Here is a 15,063-nt window from a genome sequence, read left to right as displayed (position 1 = left end):
CTTAATTTTTATTAGAATCAAAGCTTCACTCCTTAAAATGATAGTCATTAATATTTCTGAGGATCAAGATTCATCTTCTCCAAATCGACCATCCAATGATGAAACAAATGTAAGAAAAGATCACAGGCTTGCCGGGACGAGGGCCTTTCTTGAGGGCTGGTTTTGGGGCACAGCAGGCAATTATAGGCACTTGATGGGGTACGTTCAAAGAAGAAAAGAAATACTCGATGGGGTGGAGAAGAAAATAATACATGATTATTGATACATGAGCTATGGTGGTAACCAGCTTTTTAAGCCTGTTTTGAAAAAAATGCCATATCAGTTCAACTTAACAGGTGTTTCCTCCATTGAGACGGGCCTATATAATAAGTTTTTACTTGATTCCCCTGCCTAAAATTAATTTGAAGACAAATATGTATCATACACCAAACCAAAGGGGCAACAAGTACTTAACAATTAAGTACAAATTATTGATACAGGCAAAATACACTTTCAAAGTCTAGCAGTAAGTTTTGCCTCAACCAGTCCAAGCACTCCACATAAATCTGGAAACAAACTCTTTCTTATTTCCTGATAATTCTCGCCATTCCATTTCCTCTTCGCCAACTGCTCCGCCAAGCTCATTGTTGCCTCAACCAACTTCTCCTCACTATCATACGCTGCATCCACAATCCCCATTTTAACCGCTTCAACGCCCTTAACCTTCGCACCTCTCAATAAAATATCTCTCCTTGTACAAACATTATAAATCTTGGCCCTAAACGCCGCCGAGAAATAATCCGGCAACGGAAGCCCCAAATCAACCTCACTCATGTACAAAACACCTTTATCACTCCTCATTAGCACATAGTCATGACTTAAAGCGAACAAAAATCCAGCGGCGGCGGCGTGTCCTTGGAGGGCGGCGATTGTAGGCATAGGGAGAGATATCATCTCCGAGATTACCGGTTTAAAAGAGACGACCATCTCATGGAGGCGTTCCATGGCGGATCCACCGTCTGCGGCGGCTGACTTTTTAGCCCAGGCGAGATCGAAGCCGTTGGAGAAGAACTTGCCTTGTGATGTGGTTATGAGAACCGAGCCGTGCGTGGCTTGTGATTTGATTTTTTGGAGTGCGGAGAGTATGGTGGCGATGAGATTGGGGTTGAGGCGATGATCATCGTCGCCGGTTAAGGTTAAAGTGAAGAAATTGCCTTGTTTTGATAGGGTGCACATTATGTGACAATGGAGGCGATGGTCGTTTCTTCTTGGTATGTGTAATATTAAAGACATTTGACGGGTTTAAATATAGAGAATATAATATTATTTTAACTTATCCTCACTTTTATGTTTTAATCTGTTACGTATGGTTTTGTTTGACAGGTACTAAGGGCAAATTTGTATTAACTTAAATTTTATTATTTATTCAAGAATAACATTGAGAATAATAACTTAAATTTTATTATTATAAAAAATTCTATTATTTTTTCTAAATTGCTCTGATCAATATTTATGTTAATTCTATAAATTCAATTGTTCTAAATTATTGTCTTGTTTTTTTAAAACAATATTCATGTTAATTCTATAAATTCAAATGTTTACAATTACGTTAAAATTTCGTAAATATAATAATAAAAGAACAAGAAATATATATATATAAATATAAAAGAGAGAGAAAAGATGCAATGAAGCATGATCATATGTCTATGGTTTTCTAATTTTTACTAATTTATTCAATAATACCATAAATTTTTATAAGTAACAAAAATAATGAAAAATTATTCTAATTTACAAAAATATAAAAGATAATCATTTAATATAAAGTGTAATACCCGGAATTTTCATTTAATAAAAGATAATATTAATAATGAATAATAAATGAGTTTTTATTTAAATTAATTTAATTTAATTTTTATTTGGTTTAGTTTGAATGAATTAAATGAAATTTTAATGCTAGATAAATAAGGAGTTATTTTCTATATCCTATTATTTTGAATTTTTAAGAAATTAATTAAGTAAATTATTTGAGAAATAGATTATATTTTTGGTTATTTAAAATTTTCCTCCAAATGAATATATTTAGTTAAATTCTATATTTGAGAGTTATGAAAGAAATTGTAAATGATGTTTTTATAAAAGAATTATTGGAGAAAAGGGTATTTTAATTAGTTAATGGTGTTAAATTTAATTGAAAAATATTTAGCAATTTAATTAATTAAATTAATTGTGTTACGATTTAATTAAAAATTTATTTTGGAATAAGGATTAAAATTATAATTTTATTATTATGGAGATTTAATAAAAATTTGTATGTTTGATATTTTTGTAAATAAATATGTCGGCCATGGGTATATATATAATTATATATTTTCAATAATTCTAATTTGGCTCAAATTAATAAGTTAGGAGCTTAATTGAAAAGCTAGAAAAAAAATTAGGGGTTAATTGAGAATTTTTCAGGAAACAATTGCAGTAATTAAAGAGTTGAGGGACCAAAAGGTAAGAAAGAAAATTTTAGGGATCTAATGTCGATATTGGAAGGAAAGAAAGAAGAAAAGAAAGAAGGAAGAAGAAGGGAAGAAAGGGAGGAGAGAGAGGGGCGTCGGCGTCCCTGGTGGACGGACGCTGGAGGCCCGGCCGAGGGTAGCGTCAACGTCGGAAGGAGCGCACGTCAATGGCGAGCACGATGGTGGCGGTGGGCGGTGGCGTCGGCGGGCGCGCAAAGAAGGCTTTCGGGCGCCATTCCGCCTGCTCCGTCGGCCTTGTCTTCGGTGGAGCCAACTCCTCGGCGAGGCTCTCTTTAGCGATGCTTGAGCGCGCCTGGTGGCCGGATACGGAAGTTCGCGGTGGAGAGAGAAAATAGGGGCAGCCGGCGTTTTTGGGTTTTCCGGCGAGATCTGGCGAGCTATGGACGATCAGAGGACGTATCCCGACTCTCCTCAGCTCAAGCTTCGCAACGGCACCGGTTTCATGGCGATCGGGCTTCGTTTGTAAATCGACGGCCAAGATCGTCTGTAAATCGCTCTGGATGATCGGGGGTTGGATGGAAAAATCAGAAGCAGGGATCGTCATCAGTGCGTCGTTTCGAGTCCGATGGTGTGTTCGGATCTTCGACCGGACTCCGGCGGCTAGAGGCGAGTCGACCGAGCAATTAAGCGTCTCGATGATCTGTCAGTTCGGCTCGCTCCACCCGAGGCACCGGAGCAGAGCTAGAAGGTCGTCAAAGCTGTGAGTTAAAGTCATATATCGATTATGCACATGTCATGCATAAATTTTTGATTTGCTATCGTGATTATTTTATTGCAAGTTCAAATTATTCATTTAATTATTATTCATTTGTATCATGCTTTTGATTACTATTCATTTATATATCATTTCCTTTATCATTGATTTTATTATTGCATAATGATACGGGATGGGACGACAATAGAACATATTAGTTTGATGAGTGTACCGGTATGAATCCGTGAGTGATGGAAAAAGGGTATAATGGTAAATTTAAAAAGGAAGGTTTAGGATTTGCCCTGGTCGAGCATCACTCTCTGGGCTTAGAAGAGTGTGTTTGCCGGAGGTAAGGTCCCTAATCATGCTTGCTCTCTAGGCGCCGGCTTAGTTGGAAATCAAGTGTTCAGGCTGGAGGTAAGGACCCTGATCGAGCTTGCTCTCTGGGCGCCAAACCTGTTGAGTTAAGAGAGCCAAAAGGCTAAGACAAGTTACTAGACTGGAGATAAGGTCTCTGATCGAGCTTCTCTCTCTGGGCACCAGTCCTGTTGGAATGAGATTAGTCGGGATGTTAGAGTTGAGATTAGTCGAGATGTCAGTAATGAGATTGATCGAGATGTTATATTGGGATTAGGGTTCTACTGAAGTACTCCGTCCCGTTGTGTGTGAAAATTATTTTATTTAAGCATGGCATGACACGTATGTTTTTACATGACTTATGTTTATTTCAAATTAAATAAATGTATTATTGAAGTGTTTACAACTGTTTTGGGATATATGATTTTAACTCACTCTCGAGACTGACAGCCTCAATTTTATTGTTTTTCATATCCGTTACTGTTAGTCATTCCCGCGACTCTTATCTAGTAACCCGACTTCATCGTCGGGTGGTGTATTTGATTTGGTATGTTAATTTGTAAAATCTTAGATTCTCCGCAATTGAAATAGTAGATGTATCAGCTGTAATGCTTTGTAGTTTCGGGTCTAGCCTAATTCTTATGGCAGAGCGAATTAATTTTATAAATTTAATAGTTATGAAATTGTGGAATCAATAATATTAAATGAGATGAGATTTATTTAAGTGAGTGAGTGTCAGGCTTACAACAGGATTCAGTGACTTTGCGCCTACCCATTCCCTAGTGCCGGTCACGGGCCTAGAGATGAGGTTGTGACATAAAGTATTTATTATTTTCGCACTTATATTTTTTATTAATTTGAAATTTTTTCTAGAAATTGTGCAAATTTTCATAATAGTATAATTCTTATGTATTATTTAAAAAATTATCTTGATTTATGAAAGGTATTTTTCTATAAAATAGTCATTATTTTTTTAATTGCAACAAAAGTTAGTTTTTTCTGTTAATTTATCAAATTTTTTGTTTAAATAAATATGGATGGATTTTATATTTGGGATGTGGCGCGGTGAAATAGCTCAACAAAATGATAGTTACTCTTAATTTTAAATATAAGTTTAAGTGAATGAGATTATATTTTTTTATAAATTAATAGTGTCTAAAACAAAATAAATATATTTTAGTTTAATGAAAATAACAATAAAGGATATTTAATTTTATTAAAGAAATTTATTATTTTTCGGTTTATGTTATTATCAATACTAAATTATAGGTATTTAACTAGCAAATTAGAGCCAGCCGGTTTACCTTAGCGCAAACCACACATGCCGCAAGCAGTAATCAGCGGAAAATTGGAAATGTTTTTATTAAGTTGTCTCTTTTACCTGTCGTCGCGCCAAAACCTTAAATAAAAGCAAAATCTATCGCCAACTTTTACAGCGGGAAAATCCTTCTGGCGCCAAATTGAGTCTTCTCTATCTCTTCTTCATAAACGAGAGAGAAAAAAAAAAAGAAAGCTTTTGCTCAAAAACACCCATTTCTCCTTTCTGAAAATTTTGATCTCTCTCTCTCTCTCTCTGTTTATTCTATAACAAATAAACCAATGGAGATTATTTCCAAAGAAGATAAGATCCAATCAGCAACCGATTCAATCAGTAACAACATTGATAATGGTAGTCCTGTCAAGCGTGCTATTACCAGTACAGGCTTCCGTGTTTCTTTGGAAATCAAACAGGAGGAAGAATCTTCTGCCTTAAAACCGGTGAAAGAGGAACCTGACTTGGGGTTTGAGGATGAAGCAGGTATGGATTTGGATTCCGATGAGTTTCTGCAGGGAAGGGCTAATAGAGTTACCCCAATTGAGGAATGTAAGGAGAAGCCGCAAGAACTAGAGATTTTTAAAGTAAAACAGGAGCCTAAAGAAGTAAAAGAGGACGTTGATACATTTAAGCAAGTACTTGGTGTTTCAGTAACCAACAGTGGGAATACAGATGAATGCAAAGTAAAAGAAGTGAAGGAAGAAGCAACAGAATTAGAGGAGACTAACATAAGCAAAAGAGAAAAAGACGTGAAATCAGAGACTAATCAACCACCACATCCACATGTATTTCCAAAAAATATTAGGGACATGACATTTCAAGAATCTTGCTCATACAGAGAAGGCAGACCCTATAAGCCAGATAGCGTTAAAGTCAAAGAAGAGCCTGATTTAGTAGTGCTAGTAAATGAGGAGGAGAAGTCCAGTCAAAGAAGTATATTTGACAAGCCTAAATATGTGAAGAAAGAAGTAGTAGCTGTTGAAGATACAAGGACCATAAATGGTGTTAAAGTGGAAGATGGTGATTTTCCACAAGAGAAAGACTGGTACTTGGTTGGTTCAACTATGCTCACCGCCTTGTCCACTACAAAAGGCAGAAAATTAGTCGACAATGAGATTGTCCATTTTGTATTTCCCAATACCAATTTCAGATTCAACTCCCAATGGATTGTTCGTTTTTCTACTAAACGTTCTGGAGAGGTAATTATGATAATGATTAATTATGGTTTTTTTCTTTCTTTAATTTAAATTTGATATGCATTGTGACTCAAAACCTTTTTTAGATTGGTCGGCTTCCAATGGAATGGGGAAAATGTGTTGTTCCACTTGTTAATTCTAATAAGGTGAAATTTCTTGGACGGTGTATAGCTGCACCTCCTACTCTTCACATTATGCAAGAGATAATGTTGTACGTGAGGTAAATTTTCTTGTATTTTGCTATCTTTGCGGGTTTTGTTCTCTGCTTGAGTCAAATTTTTTCCAGTCTGTTTATTTTGTTTGTGTTGTTGGCAGCTTTTACATTCACAGTTCAATATTCACTGAGCTTGATAAGTCAACATGGCGGCTGGAAGCTCATTCAAATGTGGATTCTACAATTTATCCTCTCCTTACTTTGTTCAAATTGCTGAAAATTGGACCCTATCAGAAGGTGTTTTCTTTTTCTACCCTCCTGATGTTAATGTTAACATCTCTTAATTATTGTGATATGATTCTCGCATTGTATTTGTCGTTTTGTTTGATCAGGCGGAATTCACCCCTGAGGAGCTTGATTCGCGAAAGCGTTCATTGAATCTTCAAGTATGTGTAGCTATTCTTTTCTCTCATTCGTCTTTTACATTGCATTTTCATTCCATTATGCTATTCATTATGATCTTATCTATTGCATCGTCCAAGTATTTAATCACATTTCTTAAGTATATCGATTTATCATCTTCAATTGGGTCATAAAAGAAACAGTATCCATTAACACCAACTATGTGACAAATATCATGTAACCTTAGAATTGATTATTTCAGCAATGATGTTGGATTCATGTGTTTATATTACATGCAAAATCATGTAAAGCAGTGTGATGTATCTTCTTGCCATATGAGTGATTATGTGCTGTTGTTACCACTTACCAGATAATTGCAAGGATTCAAATAATTCATGACAGTAAATGAATGTTATAATAAGATTTTAATTGATGTTCGTTAAAATAATGTGATCAGGATGAAGCTGGTGCAATGTTACCAATAGTAAAAAGGAGAATGGGTTGCCAGCAGTATCTAGAACAAAACAAAGACGAACAAGCTATTTTGGAGTCATCTCTCAACAAGCTTGTTGGTGCTGTAGATACATACAACTTGGAGGTAGAAAAGTAATTAAAGCCTTTTCAAGATGTTGTTAAATATACTAAGTCTTAACCAACCTTCCTCTCTTGATTATGTAGGAGATGGAGCCCCCACACACACTAATGTGCAGTTTAAGGTCATACCAGAAACAAGCTTTGTACTGGATGTCTGAATGTGAAAAAGGGATCGATGTTGAGAAAGCAGCAAAAACTCTGCGTCCGTGTTGGGCAGCCTATCGTATATGTGATGCGTATGTAGTTTCTAGTAAAACACGCAAACAAGCAGACAGTTTTGATTTAAATGTTTTTAGCAAATAAAATTAATTTAATGTGATACTTACCATGCTCTAAGCAGAAGGGCTTCCTCAATCTATTTGAACATCTTCTCTGGGGAGGCAACCACACAATTTCCAACAGCAACACAGATGGCCAGAGGAGGAGTAAGTTTCTATATTGTCACCTCATTCCCAATCCATTATAGGCATGTTGCATTGAGATTAGAATTGTGTACATCATTAGTATTTGTTTTGAATTCACTGGAATAGGGTAGTGGAGATGTTGTAGCTTGTCATCTAACTTGATTGTCACCTTTTTAGATTCTTGCTGATGCAATGGGCCTTGGGAAGACAGTGATGACAATTTCTCTGATACTTGCAAGACCTGGCAAGGGAAGTATTGATAGCCAAGAAAGCACAAACACTAAGAAAGCAAAGGGTGGCACTCTTATTGTGTGTCCCATGGCTTTGCTAGGACAATGGAAGGTGAACTTCTCTCCTCTATTTTTCTAACATGAAGAAATGAATCAAATGCAGACTTCTCTATGCTGCTCTATGCTCAAGTTTGCATATTACAATGTACTTTTAATTATAGTGCCATTAGAAATACTATGGCTGATATTACTTCGGAAGGTATCTAATCAGTTATTTTAAAAAATTTAGGATGAACTTGAAACCCATTCAGAGCTGGGAAGTATCTCCATATTTGTTCACTATGGTGGTTTCAGAACAACTGATCCCAGGGTTATCTCTGGACATGATGTGGTCTTGACAACATATGGTGTCCTGACGGCAGCTTATAAATCTGTAAGAACATGTGCTTTTTCATTACCCAATCAATTTTATTTGCATTTCAAAGTATTTACATTGCAAGTTTATATTCCTCTTTTTTTCTCATTTTGTTATTTTCTTCATGAGGACAACCCTTGGTGCAACTGGTAAAGTTGTATCTTTAGTGACCTTAGGTCATGGTTAGGCTGCATGCTATTGTCTGCCCAACCTCCCCCTACCCCTGCTATAACTGGGGAGCACTTGTACACTAAAGTGAACCATTTATTCTCTTCATATTATTTCACTTTCAATCATCAAAACTTTTGTATTTCTTGATATTTGATGTAGGATTTGGAGCACAGCATTTTTCATAGGGTAGAGTGGTATAGGTTGGTGTTAGATGAAGCTCATACCATCAAATCCTGGAAAACAATGGGTGCTCAAGCTGCTTTCAAATTATCCTCACACTGCCGCTGGTGTCTCACAGGGACACCCCTTCAGGTTTGCCTGCTTGTTCTTTGGCATGCACCTTTTCTTAACTGCACGTACAAGGTTGTTGTGAGAATGTGTTCTCATCCTTGTTAATCCTATTCTTTTAGGCTTCTAGTAGTTGTTTCATTTTCGTTAGTTTTGGCATATGATGTTTAATTAATTTACAGAATTCTGTTATCAATTGCTGCAGAATAACTTGGAAGACCTCTACAGCCTTCTATGCTTCTTGCATGTTGAACCTTGGTGCAACTGGGCCTGGTCTGATTTTGAATGTCCATAACCTCTTGATTACTGTTCAATTTAAATTCTATAGTAGTTTGTGGTTCAACTAAACTGCACCATTGTACCATCAATTGCTACAGCTATAAAATTGCTGGATTAGTACTAAATAACACAAGCTTATTTTTCTGTAGGTGGAGCAAATTGATTCAGAGGCCTTATGAGAATGGTGATCCAAGAGGGATGAAATTGATCAAGGCTATTTTGAGGCCATTAATGTTGAGGAGAACCAAGGAAACCAAGGATAAAGAAGGAAGGTGAGTGATTCTTTGACTTCCTATGTTTTGATTCTTCAGGAAAATCCTGTTCTGATTTTGATGTTTGACCATATGACTTCAGGCCCATACTTGTGCTTCCACCAATGGATATACAAATCATTGAGTGTGAACATTCAGAAGCTGAACATGATTTCTACGATGCCCTTTTCAGAAGGTCGAAGGTAAATTATGCTTTCTTAACACAGTTCTGCTTGTTATCATCTTTCTCCCAAGCCAGAATTTCAGTGTTTTGATTGCTTTGTCTATACACAATCAATTGGGATATGCCTCTATTGATAATGCAGCTTCCGTTGTTTATGCAATATAAAACAGGTTAAGTTTGATCAGTTTGTGGCGCAAGGGAAGGTTCTTCACAATTATGCATCTATCCTTGAGCTATTGCTTCGGTTGAGGCAGTGTTGCAATCACCCCTTTCTTGTCTTGAGGTAGGAATACAGAGAGTCGCAAATATGAATACAAGAAATCTCTTTCTGACTCCAACTATTATTTTTTTTCCTTATTAGTTATATAATATGCAGTCGAGCTGATTCAAAACAGTATACGGACTTGAACAAACTTGCAAGAAGGTTCCTGGAAACAAATGCTGATTCTGCTGCTCGAGAACAGACAGTCCCCACCCGAGCATACATTGAAGAGGTTGTTGAGGACATCCGGAAGGGAGAAAACAATGAGTGCCCCATTTGCATGGAGTATGCAGATGACCCTGTGCTCACACCATGTGCACATAGGATGTGCAGGGAATGTCTCCTTTCAAGCTGGCGAACACCTACTACTGGGCTATGCCCAATCTGCCGAACTTTGTTGAAGAAAGCTGACCTCCTTACATGTCCAACAGAGAACAAATTCAGAGTTAATGTTGAGGAGAATTGGAAGGAGTCTTCAAAGGTTTCAAAACTCCTGGAATGCTTGGAAAGAATCCGCAGGTCAGATTGTGGCGAAAAGAGCATTATTTTCAGCCAGTGGACGTCATTTTTGGACCTCTTAGAGATTCCATTGAGAAGGAGAGCAATTGGGTTCTTAAGGTTTGATGGAAAACTAGTGCAAAAGCAAAGGGAGAGGACCTTGAAGGAGTTCAATGAAACCAAAGAAAAAATGGTAAGCAAATTTCCGGTGCTCTGAATTTTTGACTCCGCCCGATGGTTAAAATGTTTTCTTGGCTTGCTTATTTCTTTCATAAATAACCAGGTATTGTTGATGTCCCTGAAAGCTGGTGGCGTTGGCCTGAATCTAACTGCAGCCTCCAATGTCTTCCTAATGGTAAACACTTTCACATCTCATGCATTTATGTAATTTAAAAAGGAGAAATCTCACTCCCTTAAGATTTGGTACATTCATTGTTGTAGGATCCATGGTGGAATCCTGCAGTGGAGGAACAAGCAATAATGAGAATCCATCGAATAGGACAGAAGCGAACAGTTACTGTTAGAAGATTCATTGTTAAGGTGAGAACTATTATTCTTATAGTTGAGAAACTTCCAGAATTAGTTCAATTCTTTCCAAGACTTATAAGCTGAACTCGTCAAATTTTGACCAGAAACTTGTGATCTGGGTTCTTTTAAGCTCAATAGGATTCCCAGTTGATTGCCGGACTGAAGCAGACAGTTTGTCGATCATTTAATTTTATAGATACTGGGACCCAAATCCAGAATAATTAGATTTGAGCCTGTCTTAATTGAATAATTATATTAGACTAAAGCAACTTGTTAGACTTGAGTTCATTCAACGATTTAAAATAGGTGAAATTAACAAATTTGTTTCATCTGTTAATAATATATTGTCAACATGTTGATAGCAACTGATTAAAATTGTCATAGCAGGACACGCTGGAGGAACGAATGCAGCAAGTTCAGGCAAGGAAGCAACGGATGATAGCCGGTGCACTCACGGATGAAGAAGTCCGGTCAGCCAGGATTGAAGAACTCAAAATGCTATTTAGATAAATCTAATAACTTTTTTTTTTATTTTTTTATTGAATCTCTTTTGGGTTAGGAAAAATTGTGATATTAGAGGGGGGAAAGAGAAGATGCAAGTTTTTTAAGGGGTTCCCTATGTATAGTGATGTGAAGTAAATTCAGGTCGTTTGGCTAACAATAGTGATATCACATAGTGCAAAATTGACAAGGAACAGCCAAAATGTGGAGGAAAATGACAAAGATGTATTTATCAGAAGAATGGCCACCAGAAAAGTCCAGTAGGGAAGGGAACAAATATAAGCCAAGCAAATAAAGGGTAGGAATCAACCACGTAGGAAAGATTCAAGCCATTGGATCAAATAGGGACATAGAAGAGCATATAAAAAAGAAAAGGAGTGAATGATAAAAAGATCTGGTCATAAATAAATAAATAAATAAAAATATTAAACGTTGATGTGAAGGAATTGATATTCAAAGGTCAAAAACAGGAGGAAGAGTGTGAGTTAAAAGGCTAAAGCAAAAGGGGAGTCCCCGCGGCTTTTACAAGTTAGTTGAAGTCGGTTTGATAATAAAAGTGACTGATGAATTCATTTTTTGAAGCGTTGGAAAGCCAATTCAGACTCTGACATGACACCTTATTTCTAATTAAGTTTCCTTTTTCTCAGCTCCATCTTTTGCTTTCCTCGCCTTCCCTTTCTTTTTCTTCTGAATTAGGAACAACACCCATTTGCACAATCTTCCATTAAGATTTTCAACTTTCCTCCGATACAATTTTCTGTAATCTGTTTTGCCAGGCTTCATTTAAAGAAAATGTAAACAATTTTAGGTGGATGAAACAGTAGGTGTAAAAGGGTGAAAGTAAGCTAAGGTACAGCTAAATCCAAGCATCTTAGCCAAACCGCAATAACACACTACACGCTTAAATACTAACAACAACAACCCAGTCCCAATCATTTAATTTAATAATAAAGGCGTTACAAAAGAAAAGCAAAGCTGAGCCGAGCCGAGCCGAGTGACAAATTGACAACTGGTCACACGCGCCACACACACATAACGTGCACACCACAAGCCTCTTTATATATATGTCTCTCCTCAACCATCTCTCTCTTAAACATAAACCTATCTCATTTCTCTCTCCCATCAAACTTACAACTGAAAGACCTTCACTTCTATACTACTTTTTTATCTACTGTTTTTTCTTTTCAATTATTTTAAAACAGAACATCAATCTCTTATCCATGGCTACTGCCTCTTCTTCGTCATCATCATCATCTACGAGGAGTGAGCCCAGCCGTCTCCAGCGGAAGAAACCGGCGTCGCTACAGATAAATCGGCCTTGCTGGAACGTCGCGATTCCTCTTCTCTCTCCTCTGATTACTTCACCTACTGCGATTGATAATCATCATCTTCGGACGGCTGAAATCAAATCTAGAGAGGAACAGCACCGAGTAGTAGAGTCCGAGAAGAAAGCTTCAGCTTCAGCAGTTGTGTTCAAAAAATGGCAGCATCCGGCGGCTCCTCTTTGTTACGAGCCTGCCCCTTTTGCCCCCTCTTTCTTCGTGCCTGTTTAGATTAGTTGGGGCTAATTTTGGGTTTTTCTTTTCTTTTTCTTATAGGTTTTGCTAACCTTTTTGTATACAGGATGTTCTTATATATATATATATATATATATATATATAATTAAAATTGCTAACATTTCAATTATTTTATTATCATTCTAAGATTTTGGAACTTAGGAATTGTGATCCTCATTATGATTTTGCATAAAACTGCAATGATTGTGAAAAAAAACTGTTTTATGTGGAGTAATTGTTATGCATTACGTAAATTTAACATCACTAACTCATTTCCAATTGGCAATTTCTGTCTGTCAACGGCATTAATAATTTTATAAATATGAAAGTAAAAATTATTATATAGTAATCAGAATCGGTTACCAAATCAAATCTGCCAATGAACCGACAGATTCTATCTACAGCTTTGATCTGATCCAATTTGAATGGTCATACACAAACGTGATTCATTTCAAAGGAACATAATAAACAATTTTAAAGGCCTAAAGTATATAAATATGTTCCATGCAGAATTTAAAAACATTTAGATGAATCAAAAGCTGAAGAATATTCGGTTGTGCAATTGAATGAATGCCCTTTATGACTGTTTCTACACTTTTTTCTTTTTAATAAAAGAGTGGCCCTCTATTCCTTTCTTACTTAAAAATCATAAGTTCTCACCCTCTAAATTTATATAATTTATATTACCCAATTAACACCATCCTTTAAATCATATGTTCAAGAATATGTATTTGACAGACCATAATTACATAGGTTCTGAAACTTTCTTTGATTTTTGATAAATAAAAATCAGCTAGTGAAGTCATTGTATTAAATCTGAATTGTCTTATTTTAATTTATATTTTTTATATGATAAGGGGTATTTATAAAACTAAAGTTTAAATTTAAGCAAAAGAGGAGACAAACGAAAAGATTATGATTCGTAAAGAGATTTTTCCAGAACCATACAAGTTTCAATCATTCAATGACGTAAAAAAATTTGACTAAAAATAATGAGCATATTCCTTCCGATATTGTCAAATCAATGGCTAAGCATAAACAGTGTGGGTCCTGGCCATGGGAAGCTAACGTCTTTTTGGTCATCAAATTCTATCTATTTCTGTACGTTGTTACCCCACTCCACTTCCATGGATTCCAGATCAATCACAGTTGGAGTCTTGTATTTTTCTTATCATCAGCTTTTGCAATTCATCATTCCAAATTTTCCTTCTTATTTAGGCCAACTCTTCAAATTGCCTTTTATAATTCCTTGCTAATAGATTTGAATTTCTTTGTTGGATGTTTTTTCATGTTAAGAATAAATTATTGATTGCAAAGGGTGTGAAAATATTTACCCAGAAGAAGAAAAATTAAAGTTAAATCAACTTGAGTGGAAAAATGTGATTATTTATTTAAAAAAGAAACATAAATAATTAAACTGAGAAACAGACAGAGACACACTGCCCTTGAATTATTATAAAATTATGAAAAGAGAAGTGTTAAACTTATGCAATTGAGATTTTCCCCTCAAAAAAGTCAGGCATATAGCATCAAACAAACAGTAGCCAAGGTTATAAATAAACCTAATCAATGTTAAATTAAAATGGAAAAGCCCTCTCCACACACCTCTTATCTTTAATTGTCATTTGTCAAGGCTCTGATTCTAGAACTAGATATGATTCTTCTTTCTGGTTTGAATAATATTCACACATTAGAAAGTAAACCTAGTATGAATAGCAGCAGCTCCATCTCTACATATAACAGTTTCTGACTAATTTGGTGCATCTAGAACTTGCAAATTTTTTAATAAAACCACTTACAAATCATATCTTCTGTTTCATGTCTGAATCCATAATTCACAGACTGGTTTCTAGATTTCTCCTTATGGATGGATTATTCTGCAAATCTTAAGTGTAAATTAACCCGCAACTTCTTTTCACTTGTATTCACCATTTCTATATATTGCTTTCTTGAATAATATTTACTGATATTTTACCTCTTCAGTAGCCTCCCAAAACTTTTTATATTTTTATCCAAGTCCTTATTGATTTTAATTGATTTTTAGTAATATACTCCTAATAATTAGATTTAAACCCTTATATATTCTTAGATCCCAATTTTAATCACCACAGTTTTATTATTATTTCATTCATTTTCTGTTTCTATGATCTATTTTAACTCCTCCTACTATGAATAAAAAGATTTCGCCTGTTTCCAGTTGTGTCCCTAAATTGGTTCCCTAAAAGGACAAATAACAAACTTTCAGCAAAATATGTTCTTTGCTCCCACACAAGCAAA

General features: G+C 35.8%; 3 protein-coding genes across 4 annotated transcripts; 2 read left to right on the top strand and 1 right to left on the bottom strand.

Moving 5' to 3' along the window:
* Positions 1-361: 361 nt before the first annotated feature.
* Positions 362-1,281, bottom strand: LOC8276162 (enoyl-CoA delta isomerase 2, peroxisomal). The gene has a single exon (XM_002529264.4). The coding sequence runs from the start codon at positions 1,270-1,272 to the stop codon at positions 493-495; it is 780 nt and encodes a 259-aa protein (XP_002529310.2). The 5' UTR covers positions 1,273-1,281; the 3' UTR covers positions 362-492.
* Positions 1,282-4,815: 3,534 nt separating this feature from the next.
* On the top strand, positions 4,816-12,848 carry LOC8276163 (DNA repair protein RAD5B). 2 transcript variants are annotated; one of them, XM_015725459.3, is made up of 18 exons: positions 4,816-6,072; positions 6,156-6,289; positions 6,385-6,520; positions 6,616-6,669; positions 7,083-7,223; positions 7,304-7,455; positions 7,560-7,644; positions 7,801-7,965; positions 8,143-8,286; positions 8,599-8,751; positions 8,933-9,000; positions 9,156-9,278; positions 9,361-9,460; positions 9,612-9,724; positions 9,818-10,394; positions 10,485-10,556; positions 10,643-10,741; positions 11,117-12,848. In XM_015725459.3, exons 1-18 carry the CDS (start codon positions 5,158-5,160, stop codon positions 11,237-11,239), a joined length of 3,354 nt encoding a protein of 1,117 aa, XP_015580945.2. In that variant the 5' UTR covers positions 4,816-5,157; the 3' UTR covers positions 11,240-12,848. The 2 variants fall into 2 exon arrangements, with proteins under 2 accessions (XP_015580945.2, XP_025014913.2); XM_025159145.2 differs by having other exon boundaries at positions 9,803-10,394.
* LOC8276164 (uncharacterized protein At4g14450, chloroplastic) lies at positions 12,451-12,783 on the top strand. Its single transcript, XM_002529266.3, has one exon. The coding sequence runs from the start codon at positions 12,451-12,453 to the stop codon at positions 12,781-12,783; it is 333 nt and encodes a 110-aa protein (XP_002529312.1).
* Positions 12,849-15,063: the final 2,215 nt, after the last annotated feature.

The sequence above is a fragment of the Ricinus communis genome, chromosome 9 (assembly GCF_019578655.1).
Source record: "Ricinus communis isolate WT05 ecotype wild-type chromosome 9, ASM1957865v1, whole genome shotgun sequence".
NCBI classification, from domain to species: Eukaryota; Viridiplantae; Streptophyta; class Magnoliopsida; order Malpighiales; family Euphorbiaceae; genus Ricinus; species Ricinus communis.
This window is presented reverse-complemented; position numbering and strand designations above follow the sequence as displayed.